The 19,423-nt window shown below is 41.4% G+C and overlaps 1 protein-coding gene across 3 annotated transcripts in view; it reads left to right on the top strand.

Moving 5' to 3' along the window:
* ZNF385A (zinc finger protein 385A) overlaps positions 1-19,423 on the top strand; it is a 176,916-nt gene that overhangs the window by 109,605 nt on the left and 47,888 nt on the right. For all 3 annotated transcript variants that reach the window (XM_081935550.1, XM_081935548.1, XM_081935549.1), the window contains exons 3-4: positions 3,039-3,149; positions 6,454-6,619. In XM_081935550.1, coding sequence (XP_081791676.1) covers positions 3,039-3,149; positions 6,454-6,619 — 277 coding nt within the window. The remainder of the gene's footprint in view (positions 1-3,038; positions 3,150-6,453; positions 6,620-19,423) is intronic.

The raw sequence follows: 19,423 nt of genomic DNA on the forward strand, positions 1-19,423 counted from the left end.
TTGTGGGGTTTTTTTCTTGGACTAATGCACTTTGGGTTATTGTGCTGCTTTTCTTTTTTACTTTCCTAACTGTTGTAAAAATGAATCCACGTGATTGTTTCCTATATAACACCTACAACACTCAATAAATTTGACCCAGTTTGTCAGAAAAGAGTGGGTGAGGCTTGAAATAGCACTGCAAAACAACCGGACTGTTTTTACAGATGGCCGATTTTAGTTTCCCCAGAAAAACATGTGTAGGCTAAATTAATTTTTTTTCCAATGAGAAACAACCCTCAGAGAGGGGAGACAAAACAGGACCTATGATTAAATAAGGAGAGTGCAGGATATTTGTTGGGACTTGATCATCTGAAAGCTTGTGTACCTTTTTAATAACAGAAAAGGTGTTTTTTTTTTTTTGCATATGAATCTCTCTGCTGTAACAGAGACAAAATGAGATACAGGAAGCATACCCCTCTTGGGTGAATCGGTAGCCATTTTTATAAAGTGCCTTTGAGCCTCACTCAGGCTTTTGATGCTAACCTCTTGGTAATTATTCAAGTGGAATAATATGTGGAAAAGAAGCATTTGAAGTGCAGAGGAGCATTTTGGCTAATTTAAAGTTTTCTATTTGTACTACAAATCCAACTGGGGCAGAGATGGTTTAAAATCACGCAAAGGAGAAAAGGATGCTGTTTCCTTAATAGGATACTTGGAACTCTCCTTAGGTACTCTTGAGGGTCTCTCCATGGTCTTCTGTCCCCAATTTGTGTCTTTCTTCATAAATTAAATCTCTCATCAGGCAATTGGTGGCAGACTTGGCTTCTGCCTTTCGGCAGCTGCCTATTGTCAATTTATATTATAAACACAGATGTAAGGGCCAGAGAGCTAACCCAGCCTGGGCTCTGTTCCAGGTTTGTGCCAAGAATATATTTATTAACTATATTCTGGGCTGCCAGAATTTTCAAGGGGACACTTCCAGCCATGAAGTTGCTCCTTCCCATCCAGTTGTATTTCAGCACTGGGTTGTAACAAGCCAATGAAAACGTTGTGTTTGTGATAATAGTTGGGGATGTCATAAGGTTGGAGTGGGAACGAATGGCCTTGCAGATAGCTAACTTCCAGCATCTTTCATTGTTGGCCAACTGCAGTGGGACTACTGGGAGTTGTAATTCTGTCATATTAGAGTGGCCAAATTCGCCACTCTGTTGGAAAGTAGACGAGATGCACGGCTCTCCAAGTTCCTAACAAGAGTGCACATTCCATATGGAAGACCTTGTCTCAGTATGGACACATCCAATCCAAGTGTGAATCACGGAGGTAGAAAGAGTCCAAGGAGAGGCATGTGGGAATAGCAGGGAGACTAGACTTGGTTTTCCTAAGAAAAGAGCTTGTGTATAGAATGGCCAGAGCAGTAGCCTAGGACACGCCTCGTATCTTTGGCTGCCTGGCTAATTATTCAGTCTGACGTCCAGTTTAGTTTATGCTCCTGCCAGAGACAACAGAGGAATATAGGAGGAGAACCTAGTCCTGTGCTCTTGCTCTTGGTTATAGAATATGAATAAATACGTCCCCCTAGAACAGTGGTACTCAACTTGTGGGTCGGGACCCCTTTGTGGGTCGAATGACCCTTTCACAGGGGTCGCCTAAGACCATTGGAAAACACATATTTTCGATGGTCTTAGGAACCGAGACACCAGTTTTATGGTTGGGGTCACCACAACATGAGGAACTGTATTAAAGGGTCGCGGTATTGGGAAGGTTGAGAATCACTGCCCTAGAAGAAGACAAAAAAAAAAATGCCAAACTAAACTCTTTGCCGCAGTCTCTTCGTTTTCCTTTCTGACCTACGTTAATCCAAGTGAGCATTGTGTATTGAAAGAACAAAAGTACCATACATTTCACAACCTCCCCACCCCAAACATGATGGCATGCTCAAATAGCAGTACTTTGCATTTGTAACATGTGTCAGGAGCTTCGCAACTCACCATACGCATTAGCTCAGTGAGCTATACAAGAAGCGAGCTGGCATTGGATGGAAGTCAACTGGGATGTAATAAAGGGGGTGGGGTCTTAAAGAGTAAGAAGACCATGTCACTTGACCTAATCTCTTCTGCAAGCTTGTTCCATCAGAGTTATTCAAAGCATCTTGCAGTATGAATATGTGTTGTTTGTTTTGTTTTGTTTATCCTTCCTCTTACTTCCATAATAGAGAGGAGAGCAGGGCTGAGAGAAAGTGCCTTGCCTAAGGCTACCTAGCAAGTTTATGGTTGAGGTGAGAGCAAAATTAGGAACTTCCCACTTCATGCTTGTCACTATTGTACAGCCTTCCAAAATGTGCCTCATTCCTCTTTCGCCATTCCCTTGACCTCCAACTGTCCCTTTTGTAGCATTCTGTTCTCTTGCCTACAACCAGGCTCAGGCTTATGAGTTATGCCATCCCTATCTGGTATACCCTATAATTTCAGCACCTCTGCAGGTCACCATTTTGGGATGATTAGCATGTATATAGAAACTGGTTGGATTGCTGGATTTAAAAAGGTGCATAGGAAACAATTTACATAATTTGCCCAATCACCTCCTGAACAACTGAAGCTAGTCTGAGAGCTTTTAGTGTCTCAGACGTTCCTCATCACTTGGAATGACAACAAATGAGGATTAATTTGTAAAATAGCTTCCTTTCAGGAATATTTTGAAGTCCAACACCTGAGAAGGCCATGTCACCCAGCCTAATATAGGCACAATCTCTCTCTCTCCTTGGAATCTAGCTGTAGCACCATCAACCTTAATTAACCAGGTTTTATCTGGTTAATTAAATTAACCAGGTTTCATCAGAGCTGTCAGAGAGTAAACTCACACTTACTTTAGCATTAAAGGATGAAATAAGAGCAGGGGTGGGGGATTGTTGGTGTTGGAGGCATGCAAATACTTGTTGTGCTGTGGGCCAATAGGATTATGTGGTTAGACTCCCAGTTCATCATTACTGTGAAAAGTAGGCCTTATAAGTACAGGTACAATATAGTCACTCACCACAATTCTTACTTATTATGCCTTGGCAGATGGACCCAGTGCAGAAAGCAGTGATCAACCACACATTTGGGGTCCCTGTAACCAAGGCCAAACGCCCCATCATCTCTTGCAACGTCTGCCAGATCCGCTTCAATTCTGAGGTAAGTTTTTAGGAAGTCCTGATACTTTGCTCTGCTTTTCGGTGGCAGAGAGTGCAGCTGCTAGTAACAGGCATATAAAGGACAAATGATATATAAATACAGGCAGTCCTCATCTTACAGCCATTTATTTAGTGACTGTTCAGAGATATAGCAGCACTGAAAAAAGTGGCAAAAAAGATCATAAGATGGGGCACTTAACAACTGTATTGTTTAGCAATGGCAATTTAGGCTCAATTGTGGTTGTAAGCCGAGGACTAGCTTTACATGGCTGAGATCACATGCCTTTTATTTGCCCAGGTTCAGTTCTTTAAGGGAATTGAATGTATATAACAATTTGGAGGATGGGTGAAGTTTCTCGTGTTGGATTAGCAATAGCACGTAAGACCTATATACCATTCCAGAGTGCTTTACAGCCTCTCTAAGCAGTTTACAGAGTCAGCATCTTGCCCCAACAATCTGGGTCCTCATTTTACCGACCATGAAAGGATGAGTCAACCTTGAGCCGGTGAAACTCGAACTGCTAACCTGCTGGCAGTCAGCAGAATTAGCCTGCACTGGCTGCATTCTAGCAACTGCACCACCATGGATTAGACGATGGTTATATTGTAAATTGTAAAGAAGTTTTGATCATTGTCCGGCTTATTGTCACAAGGCACTTTTTGATATATTTGAATAAACAACATAGTCCTGATTGTAATATAACACAAATATAAAGAAAACAAAGCCATGTGCCAGATAGCAAATCTCTATAGGTCTCAATGATGGGGAACTCCTTGGTCTGAGATCAAAATGAAGTTTTGATGGAGAGGCCTAGATACCCTAGATACATTGTATGAGCAGCTTTATGCTCAGTTTTCCTTTTTCATTAGGCACATCATTAAGCCTTGGTTGTCGCACATGCTAACTATCATACACAATATGAGAAAGTTAGTGAAGATACTGAAAAGCAAAGCAATGAAATCATTTAGTCTCAAATATGATTTCAGAATCACGGCAGATTGTATTCTGTCAAGATCCATGGAAGATGGCAGTTCTAAAGATATGTATTAAGATTCTCAGAGATCTTATTCCAGTAAAATTTACATTACGACTTAGGACTGGGTAGCCCTCCAAATGTTAGTGGACTGATGGTATTGAGGTCAAACATCATCTTGAAGGAGGCCAGTTTTCTCTCCCTGGTGTAATACTACTCAAATGCAATGTGCTTAACACACTGTGCACTTCCATTCCTCCAGTAGGTTGTAATGTGATATTGATTGATTGATTATGTGCCATCAAGTTGTTGTCAATTCTAAGAGATTACATAGATAGATTTTCTCTATTATGATTTGTCCTTAACCTGAATTTTTCAGATCATGATGTGATGTAGTTATGGGGAACATGCTGAAGATGATGACATTGTCATCATACTTTTTTTTTACTGTTGTAACTATCAGAAAGAAAGGAAAGAAAAACATTAAAAAGTTCAGCTTGTATATTTTAGTAATGCTTATTTCCAGCCTACAGTATCTATGTCATGATAAGGTTGTTAAAGTTAGAATTGGGAGGCATTGTTAGGTTTAGAAGACAAGTGAAGGTAAGTAACCTTTGAGTTGCTGGGTTCTTCAGTTCCAGAGAAGGAACAAATTGACATTCTCTTACTTCTTTCAAGAACTGAACATAATGAAGCAGTTGCTAAAATGGCAAAGTCCACCTTAGGAAGCTTTAATAGAAATAGATCCTGCAGATCACAGACATAATTGTCCTGGTCAAAACCCATGTGGACGATAATATTAGTAAAGTAAAATCACTGGAAATCAGGTTCAGACGTACCTGACTGTAAGAGTTGTCAGATAGTGGAAGCCAAGCTACCACATGACATGCCATAGGTCTTCAAAAAAGACTGTTATTTATCTGTAAGTGGCTCTTGCACTGTCCAAGAGGTTGGACTAGATGCCCTCTAACACAATTACTGAATCATAGAATTGTAATTGACCTTAGAGGGCATTTAGTGAAATCTTGTTCTGATGTTTGGCACTATTAAAAATATTCTGTTTGGAAACTGAGTTCTAAGAGAAGAGAGCTGCTAAATATTATTAAAATATGCAAAAACAAAAAGAAGGAAAGAGGAAATTGCAATTAAAACCTTTCTTCTCCTGAAGACAAAAGGCTATTAAAAGGTGTTTATGTCTTGGTGCCAAGATTGTAAATGGGAATTTTTTCATTCAAGATAAATCTGGAAAGGCTTCATTTTTTTGCTTATCCACATTAGACAAGCTACTGCTATAATCATGTTGTTTCACATCTACTTTCCGAAAATAGACACAAATCAGGTCTGGAAGAAATAGGGGAAATTAACAACATATTGGGAAGGTGATTTTGCATCTTTATTAAAGAAAGTACCAATATACAACCTAAGTTCAAGTACAAAAGCAAATTTAAAAAAAATGAATAATAATATTCAGCATGATGTATAGAAAAGGGCTAATTACATGGTGACTACAGACTTCTTTGAAAATTGGGTTTGTCTGTTTGTTTGTTTGTTTCTTCCTTTTAATTTAGCACTTTGGGGTTTCCTAGTGATCTCTCATCAAAGCATTAGCTAAGTCTAACTCTGCTTACCTTTTTGGTGATCAGCCAAGGATGCCTAAGTGCTTCCATCTTCTGCTGTATTCATGAACTTGAGGAGAAATATAAATATTGTAAGCATCTATATTTAAAACTTCTATCCAAGATGACACTTTTATAGATGAAAGTAATCTGTTAGAAGAACATTATTAGTGTAGATAATTCATAGGTTCAGCTTTAAATTAATGTGTTCTTCCTTGTCATAATATTCCTTAAAAGGAAAGAGAACAAAAGATGTTAGCATCAAAGAGGGGGAGGGGACACCAAACTAGTCTGAAAGCATTCCTAGAAATTTATTTGGGTGTTCAACTTAGATATCTTAGATTAGTTTGGTCTAATGATTAGGCCCCAGACTAGAAAGCAGGAAATCGTGAGTCCCACCTAAGCCATGAAAGCTAGCTGGGTGACCTTGGGCCAATCACTCTCTCTTAACTCTACCTCACAGGGTTCTTGTTATGAGTAAAATAGGAGGAGGAAGAAGTACTAACTATGTTCACCACCTTGAGTTATTTGTAAAAATAATAAAACTGGGATATAAATAAATAAAAATTTAAAAATAGCCTAGCCTAGCCTGGTACATACAGGATTGTAAACAAGTTTCAGAAAGGTTATAAATGTGTGCCATTCTTGTCGACCAGCACTCATAATGTTATGGGTTTTGGATCTCCTATTGCTTTCTCCTTTTTTCCTTGTATAGAGCCAGGCTGAAGCACACTACAAGGGGAACCGCCACGCCCGGCGAGTAAAGGGAATCGAAGCAGCAAGAACGCGGCAGAAAGAATCGGGACCTCGGGAGGGAGACAAGCCAGGATCTGCAGGCAGTCCATCCTCCAGCACCGGGGAGAGTGATTCTGACCGCACAGGTTCTAAACTTTTTCTTTCATTACAAGCGTGCTCCCTACAATCTAAGGGTTCCCGGAAAAACATTGTGCAGGGTGCGTGTGTGTGTTTGAGAGAGAGAGAGAGAGAGAGAGAGAGAGAGAGAGAGAGAGGGTTCGTGTATTGTCCAAAAAATGTTGAACCGATTTTCAAGACATTTCTGTGAATCTGTCGCACCAGAATGTCCAAGTTCCAGACTGGTTTGTTTGGGATTTGAGGAAAGAGTTATTCCCAGGCCAGAGCATAGGAAGAGGAGAGTTTTCAGACCAGTCCTAGGTGCCTGTTTTCTTCCCCTGCCGGAAGGGTGGATGAGCCTTTTCTCCTTCTGCCGTAGAGCCAGTTCTGGGGGAACTAAAACAAACATTGATAATGATGGCTAGGAAAGAAATACAGGGCTCTGGGCACTACCCACATTCTGCTTCAATTACAGAGTTCAATAAGACCTTAGCTGTATTTTGCATCAATTACAGGGTTGAGGGTGAAACCTTTGTGCTAAAGGGAAGGAGGGGGAGGTTAGATCTGACATCCTGTCTTTGACGTTGTGCCTGTCCTTCTGATGATGGGAACTTGAGCTGCCGTCTCAGTCCGAGTGACCGCTGAGCAAGCGGGTAATTAAATCGCATCTAATTAAACATTGATTACGGCTCCAATGGCTGGTGGAAATGGAGCTGGGGCTGCAGCCAGCATACTTGCCTGGGGAACTCTGCCCCCCAACTTCAAAGGAGGGGGATTTGGGAGATTTGCAAGAGAGTGACTAGCCTCATCTATAGCATTTCTGATGCAGGATTGCAGCTAAGCAGCATAGTCAATCTGCTAGGTTTGGAGGCAGGGGATGAAGGAATAGGGAAGACAAGGAAAATGGGGAGGGGAGAGAACCGACTCGTTAGGACTAACAGCTGCTTTTATAAATATGAGGCAAGCTGTTTTTGCGGACAGCAGAGGATTAGAGGAAGTGTGTCAATCCACATGGAGGCTTTTTTTAAAATAGCAGAGCCTTTTCCAATGATGGAGTGAGATTGTGTGCTCTTTCTCTATGTATACAGGGAATCATTGTTTAGCAGCCACAATTGGGGCCAGCAACTCAGTTATTAAGCGAAAAGGGTTGCTAAGTGAAACTGTGACTGTGCTTTTGATCTTTCTTCAGCTTTCCTTTCTTTAGAGACCTGCAAAGGTCATAAAGGCAAGGATTGGCCATCAGGTTAGTGCAAACAGTCACTAAACGAGACCTACCTGTATTATCCTGTGTAAAAGCTACATACGATTGTAGTACTTTAAGAAAAATCACTGAATTAATAGGCAAAATCTGAGGCATCACTTGAAGGAGTTTGAGAATCATGACTGCAAAAAATGGCAAATTCCATATTGAGAATTATTAGAGAGAGAGATTTGAAAACTGAACTGTCTGTATGGCAACACTATACAAATTTCAATAGTTTCCATCATTGCATCACACAAAGGATTTTTTTTGTGTGTGCATCGAGGCAAGAAATGTGGTCGCTAAGAGTCAATGCAAACTTGATGGCACATAATTAAGATGAAGAAAAGTAGAACCAAAATAATCAAGCCATTAGAGCGCATTTGCAAGGGAAGTTCTAAATTTGGAGCGCTTTCATTCAAGAAAACACAGTTGAAGAGAAGCTTTGAGGGAGTATTGTAAAATTATGCATGATGGGACTACAGTGGGAAAAGGAGTGGTTTTTTTTCTCATCATATAAGAAACTGAGATCATCCAGTAAAACTGACCAGAAGGTGGTTCAGGAGAAGTCGCTTTTAAAAGGAAGATATATAATACTTGCCAATATGCTCTTACTTTAAAATACAAGCTTAAAAGTAAATACAACGCAGGAGCTTAAAATAAACATATCCAGAAGTGAATAGTCTTGCAAATGTAGAATTATTTTAAATGGAAATTTAATCTGCATGCCAATTTACCGCCATAACCTGGTGAGTAAATTTTGAGTAAATTTGCCCATTCTTCCTTTACTGGGGAAACACTTTTAAAAGCACATTTTTAATGCTCTTTAGAATAGAGTCCAGAAACAGGACAAAGATTAGAGGATTTGTCCCAAAACAATTGTGGATGGCGACAGGTAGGCTTAGAATAAGTGAGCAGCAAATTATAACAACTGTGCCCCTGAAAATGTAAAACAAAAGATACCAGGAGAAATATCCTACTGGAGAGAGATTTCTGACAGCTGAAACAGTTTGTCAATTGCTAAAGTTATATATTTGAAGCTAATCAACTATGAGGGTTGCTGCAGTTGTGGATCATGTCCTAAACTGGATTAGATTAAATCATCAATCTCCAACTTTGGATCCTTCCAAATGAGTGGATTTCAGCTCCCAGAATTCCCAGGTTTTTATGGCTACTGCTGAGGGATTCTCAGTTGAAGTTTGCAGATGGGAAAGTCACCTAGATTGGGGAAGACTGATCTAGATACTTTCTAAAGCAGGGGTGTCAAACAGGCGGCCCGTGGCCTGATGCATCATGCGCAGGCCAGGCCCACCCCAGCTCTGGTGAACGGGAAAAATGTCACGAAAACGTCACATGACAGCAACGTGACGCAGCAAGTTTGACACCCATGCTCTAAAGTCTCTTCCAATCTTAAAGTTCTGTCAGAGAGCATGTCCCAGGCTACCTTGTAATCAGTGGTAGCCTCCAGATGTCTGGAGCAAAACTATCAAGATAAAGGAGCTTTTTTAAATTTAAATAATTACCATGGTACGTGTTACCTCATATTAGTCTACATTTTTCCCTCTTTATGTGTATATGTTGTTTTCTCCATGGTTGACAAAGCTAGTTAAAATATGCAAAATAGAACCAGAGTATTGGAACCAGATGAAACAACAAGTGAAACAACAACAGTAATTCATGGCTGCCTAAAAAAAGTTTTTTCCCCCCAAATGGCTGAACACCACCAGTGAATAAACCCAACAAAGCCCTCTTAAGGTTTTTCTTTCTATGTTTTTCCAACATTTCTTGTATTCAAAACTCCAAGTCTTTTGCTTGTAAAAAAATTAAAAGCAAAGTTTCATCATCCAGATTTTAAAAGGATGGTTGGATGTTGCCTTTGAGTGCAATTCTGTTTCACTGATACAGCAAGATAATGTTTACAGTGGGCAATGTAAAATTCATGAGAAGTCTCTCAGATATTTGAGGGGAGGAATCCTAATTTTGAAAAGGTTCTGTCCCGGCCACTTTTAATTGAAAAAAAGGTTAGACAAGAACTAATGGGAAAGACTTCTCCCAGAGATGCTGAAGGCTCCTGCCAATCAGAACAGATGATCCTGGTCTAAATCAATCAGTAATCCGATCTGTCATAAGGTAGCTTCTTATAAAGTGCATGCCTTTCCTTCTGAGAGAACTGGAAGTGTGATACATGTCTGCTAACTCTCCAGCTATGCAGATGAGCTAGAAATGAACGCAGGCTGAAACACAATAGTCAGAGTTCTGGATAGATTGGATGCCCTGCATGGTTGTGTCCATCTCTTGAAATAATCCCAATGGAGAACTCAAGGACTGTGATATTTCAAATACTTCAGGGTGAATCTGTCTTGTAGATAAAGAATGGTATGAATGGGGTTCATTAAACAGAAGACTCATTTCTGTTTCTTTCCAAGTGTAAGGCCTTGGGGTCACCATCAGGGTCTTCCTGGGTCAAAACCATTGCTCTTCAGGGTGAGGACATTCAACCTGTGCATTTTTGTTTGAGTTTGTGTCAGTCAGGACACCTGAACCCTGTATTGTAAGTGGCAGGTGCTTCTATCTGTACCTCTGAGGAAGAACGAGGCTGGACACAGCTGAGGAACTTCCAACTATTTATTGTAACACAACAGCAAGAGGCAAATACAGGAGAGAAGCGGCGTCCCTCTGCTTGACAGCTATTTATACAAGAGCTGTCAAGCAGAGAGACCAACCGGGAAGCGCGAACAGCCCGCCTTCAGCCAAGCCGTGCCTGATTGGCTAAGATGCGGCTTGGCTGTTGCTAGCCTTCAGCAAGGGAATCCCCGGTCGTAAGTCGGGGAAGAACAGGGAATATAACACCTCTAGAACCTTTTTTTGGCAATGCCCCACCTAAGCATCTCTAAAATCCTGATCCCCCCGCTCCCATGACATATAATTCTTACTTTACTCAAAAAGTGAACTTTGCTCACAAGGAGGAAGCCTAAAATGCCATTAACTTGGTTTCAACAAGGTTCAAATTGCCTCCATTAAAAATCAAATTGTTCCCCTGTGGGGCGTGGGCCCCACGTTGGGAACTTCTGATCTAGAACCATAACAGCAACCGTATCATAGGAAGAGTTGCTTTCTGTGACGAATAACAGAAGAAGAAGGTGGCAATGTCCTAATATCACAGAAACAAGAAGGTTCTGCAGCAGGGAATTACATTTCATCTGGCCAAGATTATTCATACAACTTATTTCTTTAGTTTTTCCTGGAAAACAGCAGAAAAAAACAAACATTTTTTACCAGGTCACTCCTCCATTTCCACAAGTTGCCCATCTCCATTGAGAAGCATGGGGCTGTTTGGTGGCATCAGACTAACCTAATCTGCCTCTGTGACCCGTTTCCTATTTTGAGCACAAGGAAGGAATCTGATACTTGTTTAGTCCAAGGATCCAGTCTTGTAAGTCCAGCGTCCCTCTGGTATAAGAGTGCCAGTTGTCTCTGATGTATGGCTGTTTCCCCGGTGAAATTTTGCTGAGAACTTAATGGAAGCTCCCTCCTGCTGTTTGGTTCAGCAAAGGTCTCCTCATTTTCAGTCTTGTATGTTTTAGAAGTGATACACTGATAAAACACCAACGATCATAGAGTGTTTGATAACAAGGAAGGCTGTTGTCCGTCTCAGCTGGATGGCAGTCGTTCAGGGAAAGCTGGATTTGAGGAACAGATTTGGACTGGGGTCCCTGATGCAAACCCTTACCTGGCCGTCAAACTCAGCCAGGGCTAGTCTAATCCACCTTACAAAACTATGGGGAATCATTTACACTGCTTTGAAGGGAGACAGGATAGACATACATTTGTTTGCTTTCCTGAGTGTGCATCCCCCAATGACTGGGCAGGCACACAAGAAAACAGTATTTTAAAACCACACACACAAAGACAGTTGTACGAGGGCAAATAAATAAAAAAAAATGAATCGGCTAACATACCTTGGTACAATCTCCATAACAAATCCATACCCCATCCTAGCTCAGAGCCTGAGGAAACAACCAGAACTTCTGGAAAGACAGCAGGGTTGGCACTGTCTGGGCCTTGGGGAGACGCTGCTTCAAAGAATGGGCACTGCCACAGAGAAAGTGAGCCTGCTGTGTCCCTTAAGGTTGCTCGAGACCTGAAACATGCCAACCAGTGGTGGGATTCAATTTTTTTACTACTGGTTCTGTGGGCGTGGCTTTGTGGGAGTGGTGTGGATTTGTGGGCGTGGCAGGGGAAGGATACTGCAAAATCCCCATTCTCTCCCCACCCCACTAATCTGCTTTCCAGCTCCGTTCTCCTGTTCAGGGCAACAAAAGAAGACCAGCTGGGAGACAGCAGGGGCGGGGCCAGCCTGTTTGCCGGTTCTCTGAACTACTCAAAATTTCCACTACCGGTTCTCCAGAACCTGTCAGAACTGGCTGAATACCACCTCTGATGCCAACCCCATTGGATTGTATAGCAGAAGCAGAAGCAATTAGAGAAAGTCCCTCAAATATCCAAGTTCTATGCCAAGGTTTATAGGTGATGAGCAGAACTTTGAACTGAAGCCAGGAAGTTCACTACTAACCTTTGCAACTCATATAGCACAGTTGTTACCTGGCCCTACTGAGGATGCCCTTAATGACTTATGTCACTGAATCCTGGACCAGCTGTAACTTCTAAGTTACAATGACAGCCCCGTACAAATTGCATTGCAATAGATCATATGTGAGATGACAAGAGTACAAGTGACTGTTGAGATACATTGCCACTGTTTTAGTTTGTGACCTTCTTAGATTATTGGGCGGGAAGGGTGAGAGTAGGGGTGAAATGCTACCGGTTCGGACTGGTTCGCCCAAACCGGTAGTAAAAAAAAATGCTATCGGTTCAGATGAACCGGTATTTCCGATGATCAGCTATGACACGTGATTTATATTAGCTAGAATTGTCGGATTTCCTGCTTTCTAGCTAAACTAAATCGTGTGGCACAGCGGATTCTCCCCCCTCGCTGTTCTACTTACCTTTGCAGGGGCACTCGGTGGCAGGCTCCAACCCCCCCCCCTCCGACATCATCACATCCTGTTTTTAATGCTCTCTGCATGCATGGAACGTCCTGCGCATGCATGGAGTTGGCACATGCGCTCACATTTGCGAACCGGTAGCGAAGGTAAGTTGATTTCATTCCTGGGTGAGAGCCTTATTTCTAGTAAATAAACACATAATGAGTTCATTGAACTTCGCTTGTATGCACGGAACAGACCTTATTTGCATTGCTGACCGCATTTGTTTTTTTCCTTCTTCCAATAGGTATTTTGAAGTAGTTGAAGGTAGGCTCGGATCTGCCTTAAACCCATGTTTAAAACAGCTATATAGGGCAACCATTTTGTGGGTCAATTGCGCTCATTTTTTCCTCTTTGTAAGGTGCTTCTTACATCTGTGTGGAGTTCAAGGCGGCAGTCTGCTCCTCACTGGAATGACAAGTTCTAGGAAACACTTGGCAGAGATGCAGTGGTTGTCTGGAGAATGAAGAATTTATAGGGAGAGTTACTCAGGGTTGCTGGTTCGCAGCCACCAATGACCTCACAGCTCGATGGACTTTTCCCTTCCTCCTTCCCTCCCTCCCTCCCTCCGTTACGCAAGAAACCCTGTGTTTTTCATTGAGGATTCAGACTCAGCGGGTGGGGGAGGTGGCAAGACTGATGAGAAGAGTGATGCAGAGTAAAAGGGCATCTCTTACCCAGAAAGCCCCAACACTCCTCAGAAGTGTTCTCATGTCTTCTCTGGTGAAGCTGGGCTGGGGGTCATGTCATGACAATTCCAGGCAGGAAATCTGTATTCTTTCTTTTGCTTGAGACTTGTCACACACTGTGCTTTTGGACACATTCGCACCCCCACAAAGAACGGCTCCCAATAAACACAAATGCAACATTCTAGGCATGTAGCCTCCCCCCTCCCCTTCCAGTCCATATGTGCACAACACCTGTCTTAATTCATCATCTTGGCTATTCTGCTTTAAAACTTTCTAAAGAGCCATTAGCCCCTTTCTCTCCTTGCTGAATCCACACTGCACAGGTCGTCCTCGACTTACAACAGTTCGTTTAGTGAGCCTTTCAAAGTTACAGCGGTACTGAAAAAAGTGACTTAGACTTAGAATCACTTTATTGTCACTTTGAATGTACGCTAATCAGCGTCCATGAAAATGAAAATTCACTGCATACAGCTCTCAAAGCGTCATCACCTCCAATGTACACTGATGCCCATTTTTCACACTTATGACCATTGCAGCATCCATACGATCAAAAGTCAGATACTAGGCAGCTGGTTCATATTTATGACCGTTGCAGTGTCTCGGGGTCATGTGATCACCTTTTGCAACCTTCTGACAAGCAAAGTCAATGGGGAAGCCGGATTCACTGAACAACTGGGTTACTAGCTTAAAGTTACATTTTCATCACTGTCACTAAACAAGACCTACTTGTATTATCCTGTGTGAAAGTTACATATGGTGGCAGTACAGGTAGTCCTCGAGTTACAACAGTTCATTTAGTGACCATTCAAAATTACAACAGTACTGAAAAAAGTGACTGTTTTTCACAGTTATGACTTTTGAAGCATCCCCATGATCATGTGATCAAAATTCAGATGCTTGGCAATTGGTTCATACATATGACCGTTGCTGTGTCCCAAGGTCATGGGATCACCTGGTGCAAACTTCTGACAAGGAAAGTCAATGGGAAAGCCAGATTCACTTAACAACCAGATTACTAACTTATCAACCGCAGGGACTCACTTAATAACTGAGGCAAGAAAGGTTGCAAAATGGGGCAAAATTCACTTAAGAAATGTTTTACTTAAGGACAGAAATTTTGAGCTCAATTGTGGTCACAAGTTGAGGACTACCTGTAATTAAATCTCCAGCCCTTTTATTGCCAGTAGCTGTCTCCTGCCACTCTATTGGGGTCTTATTTGTATGGTTTTTAGGTTGGGGTGTAGGATTTACCCTTTCGTTTCTGGTGAAGTGTCACATATAAGTTCACAAAACTAGTCATTCTCTACTAAACATCAGTAATAATTCCCCTTTTCCTATCCCCAATTTACATATCATCCAGTCTTCCCTAAAATAAAGAGAGCCTCTCATGTTAGGATGGCCATGAAACTCTGGCAGTGATTTGCATATGATCTTGCTGTACTAAGAAAGGGAGAAAGGTTTAGCGAGAGCCTGAAGCCTGTGTGCTTACAGAGATAAAAGGGAACTGGATGATTAAGCGAGCTGCTGTCTTACGCATGCTTTCCTAAAAAAGCCACTGACCATCACTGAAGCTTAGATCTGGGATCGTCATCCATATTGTTATTATTAATGACTTGGAAGAAGAGGTGGAGTAAATGCTTATCAAATTTGCAAATGACGCAAAATTGGGTTGGATAGCTACTACCATAGAATATACACACCCAAAAATGAAAAGCGTTCTCGATAGGTTATAAAAACAGAATGCAGTTTATCAGGGACTGTTGCAAAGCATTCACTCAGGGAACCAAAATCAAATGTACTGATTATAGAAAGGAATTTGCATTCCCCCCCTCCCCAAGTCCAATCAAAGACATGAAGGGGATTGGGTGACTCTGTCCATCTCTCTATCAATCAGCAGCATAGGTCTGTAAAAACTGAGCACAGTGGGACTAAGTTTGGTGTGTGTGGGGAAGAGACGCTGGGAAAAGGAAGACTGAGTCCAAAAATGTGTGTGATCAGATTGGGAATTATTACAGGAACCTCAAAGGTTAAAAAAAAAGGTTGACACAAACTTGAAGAGGTTCAGAAAGAGCGACAAGAGTGATCAAGAGACTTCAAAATAAAGCCTATAAAAAAAGACGGAAGGAATATTTAGCTTTGAGAATACTGAATGGAAATATAATTCATTTATTGATTAATAAATGGTGGAGCGTGGTGACACAGTGCTTAGATTGCAGTACTGCAGGCTAATTCTGTTGACTGCCAACAGTTTGATCCTCACCAGCTCAAGATTGACTCAGCCTTCCATCCTTCCAAGGTCAGTAAAATGCGGACCCAGATTGTTGGGGGCAATGTACTGACTCTGTCAACAGCTTAGAGGGCTGTAAAACACCGTGAAGCGATACTAGTGGTGGTTACTACCAATTCAGTAGTGGTTTGGCAGCCTGGGTCGCTGGACCGGCAGCGACCCAGGCCTGCCACACCCCTGAACTGGTTCTCCGGGCGGCACCTATGGCGCCACTATCATTTTTGCTTATGAGCATAACAATTTGTATTGTGTATGCATGCGCAGTGCACATCAAGCTCATGCGGTGCATGTGAAGCATGCACACACTGCGCCCCCATGAGTGAACCGGCAGTAGTGACTGCCGGAACCCACCCTTAAGCGGTACATAAGTCTAAATGCTATTGCTAAGTGCTATACGTGACAGAATCCTTTTTGACTCCTAGCAACCATTAGATAGTTTTCCTCCATGAAGGAATATAATAACACTCATTAAATAACTGAAAGTGTTTGACACCTGTTGTCAATTACAAAAAAGTAGGCATGTTCCGGAGCGCAGAATGTTAAATAGTAATTTTATATTATAGGAAGGCAGATTCCAATTGTACATTAGGGGGAAAAAATCCCAACAATGCAGTTTGACAGTGAAACCAATTGCTCACAGTTGTGGCAGACTGTGCTCCATTAAATGCGTTCTAAAAGAGGTCATATGACAATGTGCTGGCCATGTTTTATTTTATATTCTTGTGTTAAGCAGGGGGTTGGACTCTGTCTAAAAGGCCTTTCCAACTCAGTGATTCCGTGAGTGAATAAATATGCCTAGGATTGCACTGTCCATGAATTGAAAGCAATGAAATGAGTTTGCAACTAGCTTAAGCCATACTGAGAGGTTGGTAACATATAAGTTTAGATAGTGTCTTCAACTGCCAATTCTAAGGCTTGCTTGTTTATTGCATAATAACCAAGAAGATAAATATTTTCTCTTGATTTTATTGCTGTATTGGACCAACTTCACCTGACTAATTTCAGCTGGCACAAATGCCATTGAAAAGCAAAGACCAAGTACTGAGCTTGATAAGTTTAAGGCCGGGTTCCTTGATGCGCCAGTTTTTGTGGTGTGGATAACTGATAGTATTTATGAACCTTTTCTGGTGTAAAGTGATGAAAAAGCTTCCTCTATTAAAGTTTGGCCTACCTTGAAGCAGGTTCAAGGGCACAGGATTACCCTGAGTCTACCAAAAAGTTAGAAGTAAAATGAAGTTAAAGAAGTTAAAAGTATCGGAATTCTAGCAGAGTAAAAATGTGTACAATATTATTTGGGTTCCTCTAGTCTATCAGAAAAGAATTGATGTGATTTACTTAGCCAATAGTGTGGTTGTGACCACACACACACACACACCACACAATTAGGATTGTACAGGCACGCTTGAACATTAATATTGTTATGGAAGTATTTAACTGAAAACAGCCATACCAGTTTATATTTCCTCAGCCTATGTCCAGAACAGAACATTGCTAAATAAATTGCATAAATGTATTTATAGTAAGAGGTTTCAATTTCTGTCTTCAATGCTAGATCCACAGGGAAGGAAGGGGTAGAGTGGAATACTGTAACTCCATGGTCCAGCGACAAGAAATCCTCCTGATCATATTTCCTTCTGTTTTTTTAGAATTAAGACTGAGAACTGCCTTTAAATTATCAAGGGCATTTCCACAACTGAAATAGAATCCATTTTTTTTAATCTGAAAATTGGGGCCCTCCAGAGATTGCATTAGATATCTCAGATATTTTTCCAATGCTGTTTCTCTTCTTCCACTTCGAACCCTGAACTGGTGTCTGTATAATGACTTTATGAGAGAGAGAGAAGAAAAGGCTGTGGTTGGGACCGGAAGTCTTGCATTTCAGCTTTTGTTCATTTCTCCCACGTTTTTTTTTCCTTTTTGGAGAAAATGGGCAGCCAGGGATTAGTAAGGTGGGAGTCCTTTTTCTGCTTGTGTATAAATTAAAACCATATGTAAAATGGCATGCTTGCTAATTCTGCCTATATGGATATGCAGGAAGCTAGTGCTCTGTAGTCACAGGCACAAACTTACACATACTGTATATACACAACCATATCCCTCTCTTTAATATATATACACATCCCTTCTAATGTATACATGATGAGAGACTAATTAAAATAAATGAATGCTATGGAATGTCAGGAATCTAGAAGCTGTATCAAGTCAAACTCTTTGTTTTCTGTTACAATCACAGCTATGAAGTTAAGTTTCAAGGAATGGAGAGGAAACTAAGGTAGGGATTGGGGAATCTGATCCTCCATTTATTACTGAAGTACACCTTCCAGGATAGTCTCCACTTTGTAACCTTTGCACAGATACAGCAAAAAGAGTTGTCTGAGTTTATTTTAGTTTTTTTTTTTTTTTAAATTCTGAGCTTGGAGGTCTTCTAGTCCAACCCCTGCCCAACCAGGAGACCCTATGCCATTGTGGACAAATGGCTGTCCAATCTCTTCTTAAAAACCTCCAATGATGGAGTACCCACAGTTTCAAGTTGCTATTAATATAAAGGAACAGAGCTAGTTTATTTTTTTTCTTTAAAAAACAGCAATCCTTGCATAGTGCTGGAACTAGTTTCAACATTCGTTTAAATTCTAAGCCTGGATGCATGGTTGCAAAAAAAGATGCATATTTTTAACAGATATATAGAAAGAAGAATTTTAGCAGGTGATCTTGTGCTGCTGAGAGATGGAAGGTGAATCTGGAAACTGTGCTGGTATTCCCTCTTCTCGGTAGTTTAACAGCAGATACTTTTTAATAGCTGACACCTCCTTACTAGTTTTAATCCTTGTCTCTTTCCATTTAAAGGTTTAACTTATTTGTTCCCTGGACTGCAACATCCTCCCTCATCTCGTTTATTGACTCTAGCTTTAGCAGGGTGAAACCAAAGTTATGATTCTAATGGAAGAAGTGGTCCATAAACTCAGCAGCTGAGGTGGATGGATACCAATGATTCACCTGCCCTGTGAAGATGGGCCCAAAAAGGCACCATGCTCACTAGTGTACTTATCTTCCAGCACTGCCAGCCCTATATGCCAAGCTCCAAGGAGTTTTTTCTTTTATTTTGTGGCTACATTAATGACATAATTGGGGCAGGGTGAGAGTAATTTGGAGCAGATACCTAGCTCCTATGCCAGGCCACTTTTTATCCTGATGATCTGGATTGAGCTGATCTGGGCAAGCCAAGCAGGTATCTACCGAAGCCCAGAATCTGTCAATAGCAAAGCCCGATTCTAATTGTTCCAAACTGGATCTAATAATAACTCCCTGCTTTCCGGCAAATGAGAGCAACAACCATGGATTGGTGGCATTACAGAGAATGGGGGTGCACAGCTCAAGGAAAGGAGTAGTAGGCAGTTTCATGATGCAGGAGGTACTCTGGGGTCAGTGTTGCTAATAGTGGGGCAGCTCCCATGTGTAGAAGAATTGCTAGCACAGCTCCTTCTCTAGTATGCCCAGAAGGGTTTCATGGCACGGATAATGAAGGAAGGACATCTTTGTTTGTGAATTGTATTTTTTTTTTATTAGTTGGTTAA

The sequence above is a fragment of the Natrix helvetica genome, assembly GCF_964273705.1.
Source record: "Natrix helvetica genome assembly, chromosome: 1".
NCBI lineage: Eukaryota > Metazoa > Chordata > Lepidosauria > Squamata > Natricidae > Natrix > Natrix helvetica.